Source organism: Gymnodraco acuticeps, unplaced genomic scaffold (assembly GCF_902827175.1).
Source record: "Gymnodraco acuticeps unplaced genomic scaffold, fGymAcu1.1, whole genome shotgun sequence".
Taxonomy (NCBI): domain Eukaryota; kingdom Metazoa; phylum Chordata; class Actinopteri; order Perciformes; family Bathydraconidae; genus Gymnodraco; species Gymnodraco acuticeps.
In genome coordinates this window covers 2,546,646-2,567,299 of record NW_022990125.1, presented here as the reverse complement: position 1 = coordinate 2,567,299, position 20,654 = coordinate 2,546,646, and the positions used below count along the sequence as shown (strand labels likewise).

At 40.4% G+C, this 20,654-nt stretch overlaps 2 protein-coding genes across 2 annotated transcripts in view; one reads left to right on the top strand and one right to left on the bottom strand.

Annotated features, from left to right (window-relative positions):
* The first annotated feature begins 8,345 nt into the window (after positions 1 to 8,345).
* Positions 8,346 to 20,169, top strand: paqr3a (progestin and adipoQ receptor family member IIIa). The gene is made up of 8 exons (XM_034216711.1): positions 8,346 to 8,531; positions 9,414 to 9,627; positions 10,144 to 10,306; positions 11,762 to 11,917; positions 16,290 to 16,487; positions 16,717 to 16,807; positions 17,158 to 17,341; positions 18,260 to 20,169. Exons 1-7 carry the CDS (start codon positions 8,471 to 8,473, stop codon positions 17,298 to 17,300), a joined length of 1,026 nt encoding a protein of 341 aa, XP_034072602.1. The 5' UTR covers positions 8,346 to 8,470; the 3' UTR covers positions 17,301 to 17,341; positions 18,260 to 20,169.
* Positions 12,582 to 20,654, bottom strand: part of bmp2k (BMP2 inducible kinase) — an 83,390-nt gene continuing 75,317 nt past the window's right edge. Inside the window, exon 16 of the mRNA XM_034216710.1 lies at positions 12,582 to 14,071. Coding sequence (XP_034072601.1) covers positions 13,944 to 14,071 — 128 coding nt within the window. The 3' untranslated portion in view covers positions 12,582 to 13,943. The remainder of the gene's footprint in view (positions 14,072 to 20,654) is intronic.

Genomic DNA, 20,654 nt, shown 5'->3' with positions numbered 1-20,654 from the left:
ACAATTTCTCCACACCACTTGGAGTATAAATCAACTGAACATCATTTATCAAATTACTTGATTTTTGTTTAACAGATATCAAATCGTACAGTATGAAAGTGTTGTTTTTTTGTCCTATACACCTTGTTTCCTGTAAAAGTATTACATTATATAATAAAATATGGGGGACTCGGGTACTCCTATTTTAAATCACCTGGGACTACTGTCCCTTTTTCTGCCCATTGTCAAAAATAAAGCAGTACATGAGATTAAACAAATTGTAGAGGAAGAAAGCTGTAAATAACCGTTATGTAAATGTATAAGAGCAATAGCAGTCAGATACAAAATTATACTCAAGTTGGCAAAACAATATTAAATGCTAAATTGGTCTGTATGGGCCAGAGTTAATAACAGTGCCTTTAATGTTATTTCAAAGTTTATTTCTGACTGAAAATTAGGTTGTAGACGGCAAATATATAAGTCCTGTCATTTCAAGATAATGTCAGCAGTACGTCATATCAGAAATCTACACATGTGGTATCTCACAAGAACAGATCATGCACATGTTCCGGTTCCTACCTCTACTGTGACATGTTCTTTAATGGTCAAAAAGTTATTTATTTTTCTCATACTGCCTGTGCCGCAGCACCTCTTTTCACCCTCTGTCTGAACCCAGAACTATGTCTGCTCTGATTGGTTAGCTGGCCGGCTCTGTTGTGATTAGTAAAATGCTTATAGAATAGCAAGTGCGAGTATAGTGATGCCACTATGTTCTGTAGGTAAACAAAGGAGTCTGATCGAGGCATTTGTGCTCCCTCTGGGGTGAACATTGGGATTGTAGCCTTTGCAGACCATTTACATGCACAGAAACCTATATAACACACTCAAAAGGAAAAAGGAAAACGTTGAAAAGCATTGCCCTATTAAAGTTAAACATATTTGACCTGCAGGACTACAGGGCTCCAACCTGAAACAAGTTGCTTTAGAGGAGAGGAGACAAGACAAGTAACAATCACCCAAAAAAGGTATTTTTAGGTTTTGAAAAATCCATAATTACATATTCTTTTAAATCTAAATCTTCTTTGGAAAACTCAAGAAAAGCAATCTGCAGCCCATGTAACCCTGCAGAAAGAGGATAAATACAACAGCGCATATGCAGGTCTAATCTACAGTCAATTGTGTATTAAAGGGCTTATTTTGGTTTTGTTCTGAAAATCAAATAAATAATAAAGTACCCTGCCTACATACTCTTTGTGTCAAAAAGCTTAAATTGTCTGAGTGATGAGGATGGACTTACAATTTCTGATCCATTCAGGATTACCGTGGAAGTTTCTGCCAGCTGCAGAAAAGTGCAACACGTCGCAGCAGTCGTTGAGGCATTCATCTCATTCCCAGCAGTAGCAGCTAAATGTCCCATAAAACAACCACCTCCTTAATCCCTCCATCCATGTCAAAATTGTTTTCGCTTTTCTTTGCTATCCTGGCAGGAATTACAAGATACGGAACCAGATGTATCTTCTAAGACTTAAAAAATAAAAAAGTCAAAGGAAGCCTGGAGATTAAGACCAATGCTTTTCAATATTGTTATACAGATTAAACTTTCCAACAAAAAAATACAAAAAGACTAAAGCATGAAAACCACTTCATTTCCAGAAAGAGCTCAGTGACCCAGATGCTACAAGACATTAGTGATGGAACATTTGTTGATGCAAAATTTGAGTTTTACTTCTTTTTTTCCTTGATTGTGATGAGTTGTTCTACATATGGCTTCTGAGCAGAAAAACGGTTTGGTATTGTTTGATGTGTCTTTCCTAATAGCAGCTTGGTTTTTATTTCATCCATTAAATATTTGGCTATTCATGTGGACAATACCCATTTATCAACATGGACATTTTGGGAAACATCAATGTGAATGATTCACTGTTGGCACAGCAGCTCATTTGTAGTCCATGCAGAAACCAACAGAAATGTCCAATTAAATACGGCATTCCGAAACAATAAAAACAAATTGTAGACCTGCACCAGGCTGGGAAGACTGAATCTGCAATAGGTACGCAGCTTGGTGTGAAGAAATCAACTGTAGGAGCAATTATTAGAAAATGGAAGACATACAAGACCACTGATAATCTCCCTCGATCTGGGGCTCCACGCAAGATCTCACCCCGGGGGTCAAAATGATCACAAGAACGGTGAGCAAAAATCCCAGAACCACACGGGGGGACCTAGTCAATGACCTGCAGAGAGCTGGGACCAAAGTAACAAAGGCTACCATCAGTAACACACTACGCCGCCAGGGACTCAAATCCTGCAGTGCCAGACGTGTCCCCCTGCTTAAGCCAGTACATGTCCAGGCCCGTCTGAAGTTTGCTAGAGAGCATTTAGATGATCCAGAAGAGGATTGGGAGAATGTCATATGGTCAGATGAAACCAAAATAGAACTTTTTGGTAAAAACTCAACTAGACGTGTTTGGAGGAGAAAGAATGCTGAGTTGCAATCCAAAGAACACCATACCTACTGTGAAACATGGGGGTGGAAACATCATGCTTTGGGGCTGTTTTTCTGCAAAGACGACTGATCCGTGTAAAGGAAATAATGAATGGGGCCATGTATCGTGAGATTTTGAGTGACAACCTCCTTCCATCAGCAAGGGCATTGAAGATCCCAAACACACCGTCCGGGCAACGAAGGAGTGGCTTCGTAAGAAGCATTTCAAGGTCCTGGAGTGGCCTATCCAGTCTCCAGATCTCAACCCCATAGAAAATCTTTGGAGGGAGTTGAAAGTCCGTGTTGCCCAGCGACAGCCCCAAAACATCACTGCTCTAGAGGAGATCTGCATGGAGGAATGGGCCAAAATACCAGCAACAGTCAGTGTGTGAAAACCTTGTGAAGACTTACAGAAAACGTTTGACCTCTGTCATTGCCAACAAAGGGTATATAACAAAGTATTGAGATGAACTTTTGTTATTGACCAAATACTTATTTTCCACCATAATTTGCAAATAAATTCTTTTAAAATCAGACAATGTGATTTTCTGGATTTTTCTTCTCATTCTGTCTCTCATAGTTGAGGTATACCTAAGATGAAAATTATCTCATCTTTTTATCTCATCTTTTTAAGTGGGAGAACTTGCACAATTGGTGGCTGACTAAATACTTTTTTGCCTCACTTTACATGTTCATTATTTGGCCCTTCCTTAGTAACAATCCAGTCACCTTGTTTATAACATAAGAAACACAGTCATGCTAATTTTCAGGTTTCATAATTGTATGTAGTGTCTCTACTGTGACGTGTCTCCATGCTTTAATGTTCAAAAATATCTTTATTGTTCTCATACTGCCTGTGCTGCAGCACCTCTTCTCACCCTATGTCTGAAACCAGAGCCCAATCTGCTCTGATTGGTTAGCTGGCCGGCTCTGTTGTGATTGGTCAACCGTTTAGAGTCCCACCTCTTAGCTTATCACATACAATGTGTTGAAGTGCTAGCCAATAGAAACGCGAGTGTTACAGAGTGATGTCACTATATTACGGGAAAAATCAAAGGATTCCAATAGAGGCGTTTCAGGCAGAGGGGGGTGTGGGAGAGAAACTTTCTTTTGCATGAACTTTGGAATGTAAGCCTTTGAAGACCATTTACGTGCACAGAAACCTGTAAAACACACTACAGGAAAGAGTCTGAGTTTCATCAATGAGCCCTGATGGGAGAACTTAGTGAAGGGGCTCCTCAGGGCACCTATTGAGGTTTCAGAGCAGAAAGACCAATGAGATTCCTCTTCATGGCAGATTTCTTTTGTAATTTAGGGAAGCCTTAATCTGGGTTAAAACAGTGTTTCATTAAATACATATTTGTACTGTGTACAACTACTTTATTAAAATGCAACACAGCAACAACGTACTACTTTTGACTTGAAATATTATATGTGCAATGGTCTGTAGAACAGATAAACCAGATTTGTTATGATTTCTGGTATTTATACTCTCTTCTTGTAATGTCGGCTTTCTCAGGTTGCTTCTCTTCAGGAACATGTGAACAGAGTATTTTCACACTCTCTCCCTCTGTGGCAGTCTGACTTCACCCCCCGCTCTGTGGGAAGAGCAAAGAGCTGTCCCCGACACTTTGTGTCAAGGCCTAAAGCACGGTCAGCCAGAGACATCCAGACGTCCTCAATGTGAAGCGGAGAGGATGGGGGAGAGTGAAAAACTCTGTGTGACACGGAGGAGGGGGGAGGAAAAGGCGAGGCCGCATCAGACGAGCTGCATCCAAGTGTCAGGGTCCCAAAATAGTGGCGAGCGACGACCAGACTGAACACACCAAACAAACAACAGCTCTCAGATCAAGTAAACATCGGCTAACACACGAGACACGACAAACTGTGAAGCCTCCCTCTGTCTTCCGGTCTCGTTAATCAGAGCTGCGGAGAAAGCAATCGAAGGGGACACCCGTCCTATTAGAGGAAGGTTGCAGCCGTCTCTCCCCTCCTCTGACCGAGGTCCTCGCAAACACTTTGCCTTTCGAAAAAGCGTTGACAAGCTCCCTCTGTGCAGTGCTGTGTGGACACAGAGGACAGAGTCTCGTCTCCAGCAGATGTCTTGTGGCGCCGACTATAAATAAAGCCAATGAGACCAGCCGGCCGCTGACGAGCACAAGCCGCCGCGAGGCCATGTTAGCTTTGCAAAGGGCCTGTCTAGTCTTGGCACGACAGGCGGGCTAACATTTGGCGGGCCCTGCTTTTGAAGCCTGTGATGCCTGAGATTTTTGTGTTTAGGATTTTGAGAGAAAAATACAGATTCTAGCCCCAAGATGTGAGGTTTTCTCGAAGTTGTTTACCATTGGGCAGGTGGGAGAGGAAATGGTGGAAGCTGAGGTTCACGTAGAGAGAGGGGCCTGAGGATGGATTCAATAGGAAACGTGTCATGCATTGTTAATTTCTCCTCTGTGCAATAGCATATAGTCAATTTAGCATTTGTTTAACATAAGTGAGAAGAGGTATAACATCTAATGTTTTTTACTCTAACGTAATGAGCCATTTAAGTGCAAGACTCAGGGAGAAACACACCAGCATAGCCTTGTGTTCCTTTGACGACCCTGACAATCCCGAAGGACATTGGTGGCCTGGGGGCTATCTGTCTATCTCTATTTAAACCATTCTAACAGCACATTGTTTAGAAAGGAGAGACTTTCACTTGCCAAGACAGTAGGCACCCTCAATTAAGATGCAATGTAGTGCTGTTTTATTGCACATTTCATTGAAAGACGCACCTCATGAAAACATTGTGATATTTCAACACTGTAGAAACGGCCAAAACACAAATCATCTCCTGCTTTTTATAAGTAACATTCAGAGATTAAGTTGGAGCAGTTTAATTTCATGTCCCATTACACGCCGCTTAATGCACAATTACATTGAGGCACATGTCTCTATATGTTAAGTCTGACAGAAAAATGGAGGACAGGAAGCAAAGGCAAGGATTGAGAAGATAAAAAAGGCCCAACGACAGATTGTCACAGTGAATCGGTGAAGATTCAGGAAGAAGGTGGTAGGGCAGGAGACGGGGAGTTTTTTTTAATGAACGACCACAGTGCATGTGAGAGGCGTGTCCTCTGTATGAATGTACTACGTTCTGTTTCCATGGCTTAAAAGGCAACACCATGAAACTCTCTGATAAACATTTTCCTTTTGAACAACTAATTGTCAGGTTTATATGAAATGTCCTACACCTTAGCGTAGAATCTGTTGAAGTACAAGCCAATAGAGCGTTACAAAGTGATGTCACTATGTTATGGAAGAAGGCAAAGGATTCCCATTGAAGCATCCCATTTACCAGCACAAAATACTATATGGACACAACACAGAAAAGGGAAAACCCAGAATATGTATTATATGTAATCTAGTCAAGAAAGATTTTAACTGCAAATAGTCTACTCTTTACATTCGGACAACAATTAACGAATCCAATTTTCTTAAAAAATAAATAAAACACACTTATCTGTTGCTGTCTCGTGTCTTAAGTTCATTCTATCAATTCCTGCAGCCAACCAAATGATTTGATTGGCTGTGTGCACTCATTGCACATCACCAGTTTCCAGAAGCTACTAGCATGACAGCATGCTAGCATTACAGCATGAAAGCCATGTAAGTTGTTTAAGTACTTACAAAATGATAGGGGGAAGTGACTTTGGAGAGAGGCCGAAAGACGGCTGTCAGTGTTGCCAACTTGACAGATTTTGCAACTGCTAGCTACTTTTAGAGAGCTGGCAAGATTGTGCTCGGTGTTTCAGTTGAATAATTTGTTTTCTTTATATATTTACATTACACCCCACCAAGATTTAAAGGTCCCATGTCATGGCCATTTCTACTGATCGTAATTCCATTGTTGAGGTATACAAAAATATATTTATGTTTTTTATATTGTGCAATTTTCCAAACTCACATTGGTTTCTCGTACAGCATCTCTGTATAGTAGGCTATGTGTATTCACTCTCTGTCCTAAACGGCTTGTTGGAGCTCCTGTCCCCCCCTCCCTGTGAGCCCAGTGGCCGTCTGCGAGACAGCGAAACCCAGCCTGAACACACACACACCCGCAGCCTGGCTGGGAGTTTGTGTGTGTGCTCACACACCGACTCACAGCCTCGCCGCGTCGGTGGAGAAATCGGTGGAGCTGCAGCTGAGAAAAGATTGAGTGTGTGTGTGTGAGGAAGCTTAGCGTAACGCCAAAACGCAACGGCTCCACGGATTGGTCCATTTGGACCAATGGGTCCATTTGCGTATGGGCACGTCACTGTACCCAGGAAGAAAAAGAGAAATCTCCAACGAGGCGTTCTGGGGCAGCACAGACAGGTATTATCTGTGTGTTAGAGTTTTACTCGCTACAGGGTGTACTTTGAGGGTTTTGACTCTGCAGACCGTTTACATGCATAAAAACCTTCATAACACACAAGGGGACGGGTAATAACCGGAAAAGCATGACATGGGACCTTTAATAACCTAATGGAAGGGAAGTTTTAGTATTCATGGCACAACTTCGTTTATTTACTAAACTGATTGTCGGTCATGTTTCCTGCCAGAAAAAAACATGACCAGATGACCAGCATTTATATTGTGTGTAATTACTAAAAGATATGGACAAAACCGTGAAAAATAATTGTGATGAATTTGAATGATCCTTTCATTTGACTTACTGCCTGGAGAAAAACCAACAAGTCAGTGTGTAAAATGGGCCAACTGCCAACTGTTAGCCTACAAAATCAATTAATACTGAGCAGCGACTGCAGCAGCAGGAGTTTCATGTTGTTTGCCCTTGCATGCACGAGTTACTATCTTAACTTGGCAGCTGACAATTTGCCAGAGTCAATGTGCTGAGAGGTGTATTAGACGTGATAATGAAGAACACACTTCCAGTTGAGAGTGAGGCAATTAAAGAGAGGTGTAAACGGCAGAGGGAGGACTGAGTGTGACTTCCCTCCTGAGGGAATCCTCCAACATCTCTCACACCTGAGAGTACTGTGGCCAACGCTCACTGTGACGAGGATTCTGGATGACAGTTAGCGACAGGAGGATGTAACACAGTCGCACAGTGCAGCGGGCTGACAGCCAGGAGACTGAAAGCTGCACTCACCGGCCTACATTTAAAGAGCATCTTGCAGGTGGAGTTTTTAATTAAATGTAACTAGTAAGCTTTCCTGAAATGTACCAATTGAAAAGTTAATGCAGGATTTTAGATGAAGTACAAGGCATTGGGGCAAAAATGGGAAAAACTACTTTTTAATTTCAACATTGCATAATTCTCATCACATCAAAGAGCTGGGACTTTAGAAGGAAGTTCCTCGAACACAAACACTTGAGGCTCGCTCCAAACGCAGGTAAATCCCCATAGACCAACTTTAGACTATATTTAACCATAGACAAACTTAACAGAATAAATACACATGTTAACATCTGGTCTAAAAACTGGTTCTGATCATTTCCCCATTCATGACAGCTGTACTTGGAATTCATTTCCCATTTAAATAGTTTTAAAGGTGTTTTGTGTAACATTTAATATCCCAGAAAACTAGCTGTACATCTCAACAACAACTTTAATAATAAATAAATGAGTGCAAAAATAAATTAATCCATTTAAACGTTAGTGAACAAATAAATAAAAAGGAAATGTATAGGCCTACGTGAAGCAAATACATTTAATGGCACATTTTATTATTATTATTTTGTATTTATTTATTATTTATTTCGAGTTTTTTTATTTATGAATTTGGTTTAGGTTTTGGCAAGTTCTGTCCTCCATACTTTTCAACTGTTGAAATAAGATAAGGAAACAATGTTGTTACCCTTTCATGCTTTAGCGATGGCTTTGTTTGTTTTTACTCAGGCAGTCTTTGGGCACGGTGGATGGGTCCGTTGCTGATGACGTATCTGGTGATTTGGAAGATGTTGTAGCAGGAACTTTAATATACACTGCGTTGTTTTAAACTTAATGGTAACATACGTTGACAAATGCGTAGTACGTACTATAAGCCCCAAAATGGAACAAACTGCACATATACCAAACTGAAAGGTGAGTTTGTTTTTAATGTAATATCTCTAAACAAAGCGGCATGTGAGCTAGCTCTGATAGCCTTTTCAGACACATCAAAGCTGTACAGTATTTAACCACTAGCTGTCAAACTGCTTAGACAATGATGTTATTCCAAAATTGACTTGGTTGACGACAATATTATTTACAACCTAGGGATTCATTTACAATTATTTATTTTACAGTTACTTCTTTGGTCATAATCGGCTTATAATGATTAACCAAGCAGGAACGTTATGTCAACAAAATCACTGTTATTGCAGGTGATACAAAGCTCGCACACCAATGAAAAAGATGGCATCGTTTCTAGATATGTAAACGTAATAATACGTTGTGCTTTGAATATTTGATGCTAATTAGATTACAGTTGTGTAACCTGTGACTAAAACTCTTGAGCAATGTTCTGGGGGTTATCGTTTGCTAACATGCTAGGCCTACAATTTACATATTTCTGAACAGACACTGGAGCTAGTTTTTCTCAAAAACAATTGGAGGGGAAAGAACAAGCTTGGTATAGTTAACGAAATGGGATTACATGAAAGACAAGCCAGTCAGCCAATTACTGTCAGCTAGCTAATATTAGCTCATGTAGTTTCTTTCATACAGATAATATCTAGAGAACTTGCTTTTCAATTATGCTTTTTTTTCTATTCCTCTTGAAATAGTGATATCATAAGATTTTAACAAGTGTGTCATTTCTTAACTAGACAGTAGAAACCACTTGTTCACCTTGCACTGGTTGATAGCTCAGTTAAACTCAAGCCAGAGTCAAAGTGTAACAGCAACTGTTTAGCCAGGCTATAATGTTAAATAAGACTTGTGAGGCTTTAATTGGATCTGGATGTGACTTTTTTTTATCCTCAGCTTCAGGTCAGACTACAGCTATGCCTCAGAAACCACAAAAGAGTGCCCAAACGGCTCACTACATCGAGCTGGGAAGTTATCAGTACTGGCCCGTGCTGGTGCCCCGCGGTATCAGACTGTACACCTATGAACAGATCCCAGTGTTTCTGAGGGAGAACCCTTACATCACCGATGGATACAGAGCCTACCTGCCCTCCAGGCTGTGCATCAAGAGGTAAAGAATATAAGAATGGGTTCAGACTCAAAAGCTAGACCACACTGAAACAGAAAAACATTGTTGGAATAATAATACATGTAAGTTGTGCATTTCATTACAACTGTGTAGGGGGAAAGGTTTTATTTCTCCACCTTGGTTTTTAGTGCCCATTGTTTATGCTAAAATACCCCACGGATATGTTGTATCATGTGCCTACTAAATGGCTTTTTTTTAGCCACTTACAAATTCATTGTTTTAGATGTGTTGATTATATGAAGCCACATAAGTTTTACAGTCAGCTACAAAGGATCCCAAATTGTAAACTTTCTGGAATCCAAACATTTTCTTATCGCATGTTGTGTGTTACTGCTTACTCCGCGACCCGGTTTCGGATAAGCGTTAGAAGATGGGTGGATGTTGTGTGTTGGGCTGTGCTGTTGCGTGTCATTACAGATCTCAAGCTAAAATATTATTTTAGAGAAGTATAATGCAATATTTCTTAAATCTGATGTATCTGTTTATATATCTGTGCAGCCTCTTCATTCTGTCAAATGAGACGGTGAACATCTGGAGCCATCTGTTGGGCTTCCTGCTCTTCTTCTTTATCGGCGTGTACAACATGGCCACAGTGCTGCCGGCCATCGGCGCCTCCAAAGAGGACTACGTCATCTACTCCATCGGACTCTTCTGCTTCCAGGTACAGGACCCAGCTTTCATTTCTCCATTGCCATGCTGTGGAAAATATGATTAGTATGTCTCCTTATTACTGTAACATTTGTTTGTGCATGTAAATGGTCTGCAAATAATCAGAATCAAGTTTATTGCAAGGTACCCTTACACATACAAGGAATTAGCTTTGGTGTCTGGTGGTGTGAACAGAAACAATCTAAGAAATAAGTTGCTTGGGTAAAAGAATTACAAAGAAACTAAGAAAGGCTAAAATCCCAAAGCTACCTCCAGAGAGAGTTTCTCTCCCACACTCCACCCCTTCCTAAAACACATCCACCTGACTCCTTTGTTTACCTCCATAACATGGTGACATCAGGTTACCTCCATAACATGGTGACATCAATATGTACCGCTCACGCTTCTATTGGCTACAGCTCCAACACATTGGCTGTGATAAGCTAAAGGGTGGGACATTTCCAACATATTTCTAAGCGGTTGACCAATCACAACAGAGCCGACCAGCTAGCCAATCAGAGCAGACTGGGCTCTGGTTTCAGACAGAGGGTGAAAAGAAGTGCTGCAGACAAATGAAGACCTTTTTGAACATTAAATCATGTAAACATGTCACAGTAGAGTCAGTCACTAAATACAATTGAAACCTTAACATTTGTATAACATGTCCTCTTTAAGAATATGTTCAGACCATTCTCTGTAAGACCTATAGATGGTTGTGCGTGAAAATCCCAATAGATCAGCAGCTTCTGAAATACTCAGACCAGCCCGCCTGGCACCAACAACCAGTTCAAAGTCACTTTAACCACCTTTCTTCCCTATTCTGATGCTCTGTTGGAGTTCACCAGGTCGTCTTGAACATGTCTATATTCCTAAAGGCATTGAGTTGCTGCCATGTGATTGGCTGATAAGATATTTGGGTTAACAAGCAGTTGAACACGTGTACCTAATAAAGTGACCAGTGAGTGTATTTCAGGTTTGAATTATAACTACCTATATAATGTCAAAGCCTGAACTCGTACATGGTCACTTTTTGAGACCAAATTGTAGCATCACTTTATGTAAAAATAAATAAGGATTAATTACATATATTTCAGGTCTGTTTTTACCTCAAGCTTTTGCAACAAGGTTTATCTTTATGTTGAGCAATGTGGTGATTCCAATTACCCAAAAGTCCTGGAAACTGAAAATGTGACAATTGCATGGTGTTACCTTAATGGAGTGGTTACAGAAGGACCATCTTCAAAACATTGGCAGTTCTTTCCTCAAATGAAAACAATTTATCCAGCAATTGGCTGGACCAGGCATTACAACCAGAGTCTTAAAAGTCCAATTAAAAAATAAATGTAAAAAAGGCTGAATTTTGGAATGAAAATGGCTAAGACACCTCTTTAAAAATCATAATATTTGCCCACTTGTTGTCTCGATGTTCATATGGCTGACTCTCCCCTTGTTGTCTTACCTTCCTCAGCTGTGTATGCTGTGTTCGGTGGGTTACCACCTGTTCTGTTGCCACCGCTCTGAGAAGACCAGCCGCCGTTGGCTGGCGCTGGACTACGCCGGAGTCTCCATCGGCATCCTTGGCTGCTACGTCCCCGGAGTCTTCTACACCTTCTACTGCAATAATGTGAGTTAGTCAGCCAGCACTTCTCTGGTTTACCCTGACTTGTTATCTTTGATTTTTCTGCAATATCTGCATGCATATTTAGGGTCTTATTTCCTCTTTATTGACAGCATAGGTGGTAAATATGATCAGTCAGCAGCTACCTCATACCTCAGCACCAGAGGTTGCGCTAGACTTTTTCACTGCCCGTCATTTTGACGGACAGGATCGTAAAATTTCCGTCAAAATTCAGTGTTACCCGTCGGCCTTTACACTCTGGGGGGGAGAGAGAGAGAGAACTGTCAACCGGGGGGGGAGGGCGGTCGGTCGTGAACTGTTAACGGGGGTGTGGGGGGGGAAGCACAGTCGGGAACTGTCAACGGGGGGCGGGGCGGGGCGCACGCTCGTGAACTGTTAGTGCCGTGTTATGCATGCCCACTGCACCTCGCAGGAGTGCGCACAGCGTAAAGCCAAAACTCAGACATTTCAATGATTTGTACGGCAAAGTTGGGTTTGGAAACGGTATCATTTCCTTTTTGGCAGGCATGCATAACACCGGAGTCTCGCTGCGGGGAAACTTTGGCGCTGTTCCGAGTTTGTTCTAATCTGTCAAAATGACGGACTGCTTTCAGATTTTTCCATCATTGTTAAAAAAAATCTGTCATAGACGGAAAATATTCGGTTAACGTGACCTCTGCTCAGCACATACTTTATTGTTTCCATACAAAGTGATTGAATTGGCACAGAAATACAAAAGAAGATTCACAGTATACATAACTTTAGACAATTGGTAAAGCACATTATATATCACTAAACACAAATCAGAACCAGAATACTTTGAAGCGAAGCATGACTTTGGAAGAACTTAGATATCTCTGACATTTGACACTTGTCCTTTCGTTTTTTGTAAAGCACTTTGAATTGCCTTGTGTTGAAAGGTGCTATATAAATAAACTTGCCTTGCCTTAAATGAAGTTGATTCTTTTGAAGGATTCTGTTAATCTGCAGTTTGCTCAGAAGCTTTCAGACAAAATGTGGTGCCTTCCCAGCGGATGAATCGCATGTGTGGTGGTCACAATCTTTGGAAAGATACATTTTCTTAAGTTTACTGGAGTTGAGAATTGAGTCTACACTCACTGCCTTTAAATTAAAAGAGCCCCTAAATGTTCATCTTCAGGTTCATATTAGTATGTAGCCTCTCCTGTGACATGTCTCCATGCTTCAATGTTCAAAAAGCTCTTTATTGTCCTCATACTGCCTGTGCTGCAGCACCTCTTTTCACCCTCTGTCTGAAACCAGAGCCCAGTCTGCTCTGATTGGTAATCTGGCCGGCTCTGTCATGATTAGTCAACAGATAAGAGGTGTCCCACCCCTCAGCCTATCACGGACAATGTGTTGGAGCTGGAGCCAATAAAAGTGCAAGTGTTACATAGTGATGTCATTATGTTATGGAAGTAAACAAAGGAGTCAGATTAAGGCGTTTCAGGTAGTGTGTGGGAGAGAAACTCCCTCTGGAGGGAACTTTGGGATTTTTGACTTTGCAGACCATTTACATGCACAGAAAACGAAAAAACCCACTCCAGGAAAGGGAAAATCCAATAAAGCGCAATAGGGCCCCTTCAGAGCTAACATTGAAGTGTTAATGTGTGAGCGCATCTGCACAAATCATCGCTCCAACATGTAACCACCGGCCTCCAATGAGGCTTTAAGCTCAATGTCCTCGGCCTTAGAAGCAGTTATTGAATAAAGCTGCTGCCGAGTGTGGCTGTGCCCATTGACTCATTGTTCTGGTGAATAAGCAACATGACACCTTTGCTGCGCTCTCCGTTTGGATAACAGCCTCTGATGACAGCCGCCCACCACCATGTTTTTCCTTTCCTGGTTGCTTCTCTTTTCATTTATTTATTTTTTTTACTCCTGAAGTACTTGGCTGTGCTCCTTCCTGCTCGCTTTCCCCCGCATATTGGAAGCGCCGGGTTATTTTGCCCCCAGAACGCAGCTGAAATCTGCTCCAGCCCAAACCAGATGGCTGCGTTCACGGAGCGGTCCGTCACTCCTGTTCCCCACCATATGACGTTCGCAAGTCTGGGAGCCGTCTCAGCGAAGGGGCCCTCCCCGTCCTTGCCAAGACTAGGGCTCCGCTTCTGGGTGGCTCCACTCCTGTGGCAAGCCAAGTCCCTACAGAAAAAAAAACATTTGTATATTTAGCCAGTGAAACTCTCATCTCATCACAGTGTTTAAGAAATGCAGATTTGGAGAAGAGAACACGGTGTCTGTTTAGGAGAAAAGCTTAAGAAAGTTGGCTTGAGCAGAGCGGGGCCTTGTTCCTGGTGTAAATGTATTCACTGTGAAATTCAGCAGGACTCGTCACATGAGGATGTGTGACTGGACGGAGGCCTACATCCACACAAATGGACAGAAGGGACTGAGACGAAGCTGTCCAGACTGTGCACAGTTACTTATAGAAGTTTTAAGAAACACTGAGGACTGTAATCATAAGTATGATGAATGCTTTTTAGTTTTTAGCACATACGTACATAGATCTTCATGGTTTTATCAAGGAACTTTGTTATATCATCATATGCCCCAGACCAACTGAGGTGTTTACTCAAAAATAGAGAAGAGGAAAAATAACCAAAGGAATGAAAACGTGGAAAAACAACAAACAATTGTTTACATTTTGTATTAATCTATCTTATATTCAGTCAATTAAAGATCAGGAAATAGAAAAAATTGTCTTCACAAGTTCCTGAAGCCCAAGGTGAAGTCTTTAAATTGTTGTTTTGACAACATAAATAGTGTATTTTCCGCACTACAAGTCTGGCTGGTCCTGCTACTTATACTCCGAAGCGACTTATATATTGTATTTTATTTTGTCTGACTGCGTTCAAACTACGGCCAATCGATGGCACAATATACAATCGTGACAACTGAAAACTGCTGTACCACCGAAAAAGTCACGGCAACCGGGCTTTGTCTTTGCAGACCATTACATGCACACAAATCAACATAACATACTACAGGAAATGAAAACCTCAAAAAGTATAATAGGTCCCCTTTAAACCGTCTTGAATACAGCTAATGAAATGTGTTCTTATGTTCAGGTTCTTTATTTGTACCCGTAGGTAGATTTTGTTTGCAGAGAAAAAGACAAGGGATCTATCCTGACACACTCTAAAAACAAACACCGACACATCTCTAATAAAAGGACTAGTAAAAACTACAAGTACACCCTTCTCCGTCAAATCTAAAAATATTTCAAAAACATTGATGTAATGAGTGTTCTCTGTGATGTTGGCTCCCTAGTTGGCTCAGAAGTAACAACAGGACAAAATCAGCTGTCCAGTGTGCAAAACATGCATATCCACAATTTGTCATTGAATCGTTTATTTGGCAGCGACAATGCACAGTGATGGACACTTAAAACATTCAAATGTGTCAGGCGTAACAGTGCCAGATTTAGCTTTGAGCTCATTTCCATCCGCACTCCCTCCCTCACATAAAACATTTCAGAAAATTACATTTTACAAACATAGCAAAAAAAGCAGTCCATGTAAACATTTATAAAAAAAACACATACTTTTAAAAGACTTAACATTGTCAAAACTCAAGAAATGGTGTTTGTATTTAACACAGATAAAGGATTCATTTGAATTTTAAAATGATCCTGTCGGCCGTTCATGTTCTTTTGCTGCTTGCCACTCTTTTGAAAAGTTCTGTATTTCCTTTATTTAGTCTGCTTCACCAGCTCTCTGAAAGGTTTCTGTTCAGTTTGAGGTGAATGCGTCTACATCTACGATCCTATAGTGTTTTCCTCCAGTGACTACTTCAGGTTCTCTTTTACAAACCTGTTGATGTCTGCAATACCTCCAATATTATGTTGTGGATGTTTTATGATCACCATGACTTTTTCATTGCACATTATACTACCACATTTTACGTGGAAGACTTTATTAAGTCTATTTATATGGCATTTTGATGACAGTATACAATTCCTTTTTTTCAACATACTATATTATCATGAAATATGTTATGACGTTCTAAACTATGGCTGTTCATGAATTCAGTTAATGCTATAGACTGTCTTATGACATTTGGTATTGGTTACTATACTAAGAGTTTAGGTTTTCTTTATGCCAATTCATTGTTTCTGACGTACTAGGACCTTTTTGTGAGCGTTTCCAATACATACTATATTATAACTTTTATTAATGACGTTCTTAACTATTGCTTTTTATGAATAAATCCAACAATACTTTTATGACTTCTAATACTTTTGAATGTTTTATTGACATTTTCATATTGTTTTATTGAAATGTAAGAATGACGCTGATCCACAGGATGTGTGCATTGTACCTGTGTATAGAAGGTGTGATTTGACCTTTGACCTTTGCAGTACTGGCGGCAGGTGTACCTGGTGACGGTCCTGGCCATGATCCTGGCCGTGTTCTTCGCTCAGATCCACCCTCACTACCTCGGCAAGCAGTGGAAGCAGATGCGCTCGCTCACCTTCTGCCTGGTGGCGGGCTTCGGCCTCATCCCCACCCTCCACTGGATCTGCCTCACCGGGGGCTTCTCCTCCGAGCTGGTCCAGGTCAGCACAGTCACCAGAATGATTTTTCAAAGGTTGATTAAATGTTGAGCTGTTTGAACATTCAATATGTCCAATCTTGAAGAAACAATATAGAGGAATAGTGCTAATAATTAGTTATTTTAGCTTTAAAATGTCTGCAATTCGGTAACTGTTTTCATTTTGCTGAGACATGTAGACTGTTGTTCAGTTTTGTCCACACGTTAGTTAAGCAGATGTTTGTCCTCTTCAGGCCTTTGTTCCTCGAATCCTGGGGATGTACTTCATCGCTGCATTAGCACTCATTTTCTACGTTTCAAAAGTTCCTGAACGCTACTTCCCAGGTGAGTGTGTGTGTGTCATGTTGTTTTCCAAAAAGGGTACACAAAATACATGAAAAACATCCTTTTGTACATCAGTTGTTGTGTAAATAACAGCCTTATGATCAAATCATGATCTTGAAGCATCCCTATTCTGCTTTTTAAGGCTTTCCCTTCCCTGCAGTGTGTGATTGTTGTGCATGTAAATGGTCTGCAAAGGCTAAAATCCCCAAACTTCCTCCAGAGAGAGTTTCTCTCCCACAAAATATGTCCTCTCCAAGCTCAGTTGTCTGTAAAGCTATCAATTTCATAGAAGACAAATGCTAAGAATTTAGTTTTGTTGCTAATTCCTTTTGTCTGTGATGTTGCTGCAGGTCAGCTCAACTACCTGGGCTCCAGCCACCAGGTGTGGCACCTTCTGCTGGTGCTGATGTTCTACTGGTGGCACCAGTCGTCATGTTTCATCATGGCGTACAGACACAGCGAGCCCTGCCCGAACGCCCCCCACCACGACTAGGGTGCTGCTGTGCACCATGGGATATCCGACTATGTCTAACTGTAAGCATTTCTATGACCTTATAAGTATTATTTTTGTATATCCACTTGGTCTTTAAAAGTATGAGTCATATATTCCCTGCGGACACAATTCTGGGTCAGAATGGCAAGAGCATTTTTTGGAAACACTATGCTATTAGTATAAAGGTATTAGTGCCTTTTTTTTAATCTCATTTGATATAGTATTTTGACTTTTTCATAAATATATTTTTTGACTTACTATTCTAATAATTTACTATATTTACTATATCGTTATTTACTATAACCTTTTGATTAAAGAAAAAACTTGCCCATGCATTTATCTTCAGTAACTGTGTCTTTCCAGGTCTCACAAAACTTCCATTAGACAGCTGCAGCTGATTGTGAACGCTGCAGCTCCAGACCTCTCTAACATGACGGGCACATGCCACGTCTCTTAAATCACATCCACGTTTCTTTAACTACGAATCTCTGCAAAGAGAGAGAAAACGAGGAAATGATTTTAAAGAGCAATGAGATGTCTGTTCCTCTTGAGCGTCACATTAAGCGGCGGGCGTTTTTGAGGAAAGCAACAGCTGATCCCTTTGGGATTGACTGTCAGTCAGCTGTCAGTCAGCTCAACAGCTGCAGAGACTTTTGAGGAATGTTGTCTGCACACCTGCACATTTTCAACATACCATACAATGTCGTTTTTATCGATTTGTTATATCGTCGACATGCTTAGATGTTTCTTTGATAGTTTTGACATAATGACGCTTTTCTAAAGATTATCTTCAATATAATGTACAAAAAAAACATTTAAAAAAACGACAGACATTAAGTCTAAATGTCTGGAAAAGCACTGACTTGTTATTTGCTGTAACAGTTTTAAATTCTATGCATTATGAAAATATACTATGATCATTTTATTGTTTAACCGATCAAACCATTTATTTCCTTCAGCTGGTGAACGGCTGCAGAGTATTCCAGCATGTTGAGGTGAAAGCAGGGGACACCAGGGACAGACCTCCAGTCCATCTCCTCAGACGCACACACACTCACCTGTAAGGGTCTCAGCCCCCTGCCTGTGGAGGAAACACCAGAGGGGCTCCCTTAAGGATGGAAGGGATCATGTGTTCAGTGTGTGTTCACAGGACCTCTGTGTGTAGCTGAACAGTCATAGCAGCTCTAACTCATTCTTACCACTATCACCACCAGACCGTGCGTCAAACTACAAAACTCCTTTGCACCGCAATGTCACACAACCTAAAAAGCAGCTTTAAATCATTAAGGTCGCAAGTTAAGGTTAAGTAGCATTTTCTATAAGAGTTGTTTAAGTGCCTGTTAATAAAACATGTAGCGCTTATTGAATTAACTGATGTACATTTCTGCCCAACTTTTCAAATGAACCACCTGTTTTTAAAGATTTGTGAGAATATGAAAAGCATCCTGCGCCCCCAAAACAACCTATTCCGATTTCCATTTAGTGATGATGCTTCTAAAACAGCTTGTTCTGGCAGTTCCAGTAAGTTATCAAACTAACTAGTAATTCATTCATGTTTAGTTAGAAAACCAAAGACTTGTGTTATCTTCATCAGTTTGTGTTACATTCAGTGTATTCATGTTCTCCTTCAGTGTGTGCATTAGCTGTGTTGAGACAATCTACTGTTCGAGTCCCAGGACTGTGACGTATACTGACTCTTTGTACAGCTACTACAAACTATCATAAACTGCAGGTGTGTCAGTACCTGGTGTCTGGATTTACATTAGTTATGTGTTGGACTGCACAGCCTTAATTATTAAACTGACATTTAGACCGACTGCAATGTTATCTTAAAGTGTTAAATCCCAGTGTATTGAACAAATGAGCAGAATACCCAATCACCTACCAGATACAAGTATTGTTTTATTCTAACATTTCTCCCTCACATCTTTATTTTATTATTATACACCCCCACGCAAAGAGAGCCGAGGCCTATTCAAATGGAGTGGTACATTTTGGCCGTTAAACAGAGCTCTGCCTCCAGGTTCTGACTTTAGGCCAGGAGCCTTTTAAAGGAGGACTTTGAAGACTTGATTGGGCTGTCTTAATTCAGTTGTTGGGTTTGTAGGCACGCCAGAGACCCAACTGTATGTGTACGTGAACTGAAAGACTTAAATACACTTCCATAAAGTTTAAAATAATGCTTTCTACAGAAGTCGGACATTTTTATTTGAGTTCTTTTGAGTTTTTTTTTAATATTCAAGCACTGATTTTAAATGTTAAATGTCTGTATCCACATGTATTGCAGTTCATATTGCAACTTTAATCTACCATTTGCAGCATTGTTAGCCATTGTACATTTGTCATTTAAATAGTTTGTTTTTGCAAAATGCTTTTTCTGCCTGCACTGACATTACCAACTGAGACAATAACCCTTTATCTGGCTTATTCAAGGTACTGTGCAATGTTGTACAATGGGATGGATTCCAAAATTCAGCACATGTTGGATAAGTCACCTTGACAGAAATGCTTCAAATTTCTAAAATACAAATGTTTAAGTTCTCACAAACGTAACAGCTGTCAGCTTGAGTCTTAATGTCTGAAACATGGCATGTAATTACTATAGGTGTTAAGTGGTAGCAATCTAATTTGGAATTAAAGTCATTTTTGTGTGATAGTTAATGTTTTTAAGTTTACGATGGAGGAAATGTCCTCTTGTGTTATGTATTTAAATTATTCATTATGGACCTGCTCTGTGTGTTATGGTTTCTCTGGAACATTTTGTCTTTGAAAAGCTCTTAGACTTCTTTTGTAGCAGAAGACATTTTGTATCTTGACTTTTCATATCGAACTGCTGAACTTGACTCTAAATAAAATGTTAAGTGTAAAACCGCTTTGTTTAAAATTCTTCTTGAAAGCATCCGCTTCCAGCCTCACTGAGATGACTCTTTTTTTTATTGCATCAAAAAAGTAAAGCAAAAGTAAAGCATGATAAATACAATATCAGATACCCTTGTGAAAAAAATCAAAGCTGGAAAGTAGTTGTATCAAATGGTTCCACTGGTCAAACACGGTGACCTGCAGGTTTAATTCAATGAGCCAAAGGTTGTGAAGGTAAATCAGTGTTAAAGGCCGTCATTCTAGAGCACACAGAACAAGATAATGGAATAATTCAGCGCCGACAAGTGCATCTATGCATATACAAATGACCTGAATACACATTATCTCATTGGGTTTTAATGTGTTTCTCTTTGTGAATACGCCAATTTTGTGGAAAGACATGCATTATTATTTGTTATATTGAACAAATAACATGAAAAGACCAACATGTATAATCTTTAAGACAAATGATGGCCTTGTAGCTAATGCCTGAAA

What these genes read in the sequence shown, in the direction of transcription:
- paqr3a (XM_034216711.1), top strand. Translation starts at nt 8,471, where the DNA reads ATGCGTAGTACGTACTATAAGCCCCAAAATGGAACAAACTGCACATAT. An exon ending in CACATATACCAAACTGAAAG is followed by an intron (nt 8,532 to 9,413) that starts GTGAGTTTGTTT and finishes TTTTATCCTCAG; the next exon opens with CTTCAGGTCAGACTACAGCT. An exon ending in TCCTGAACGCTACTTCCCAG is followed by an intron (nt 16,808 to 17,157) that starts GTGAGTGTGTGT and finishes ATGTTGCTGCAG; the next exon opens with GTCAGCTCAACTACCTGGGC.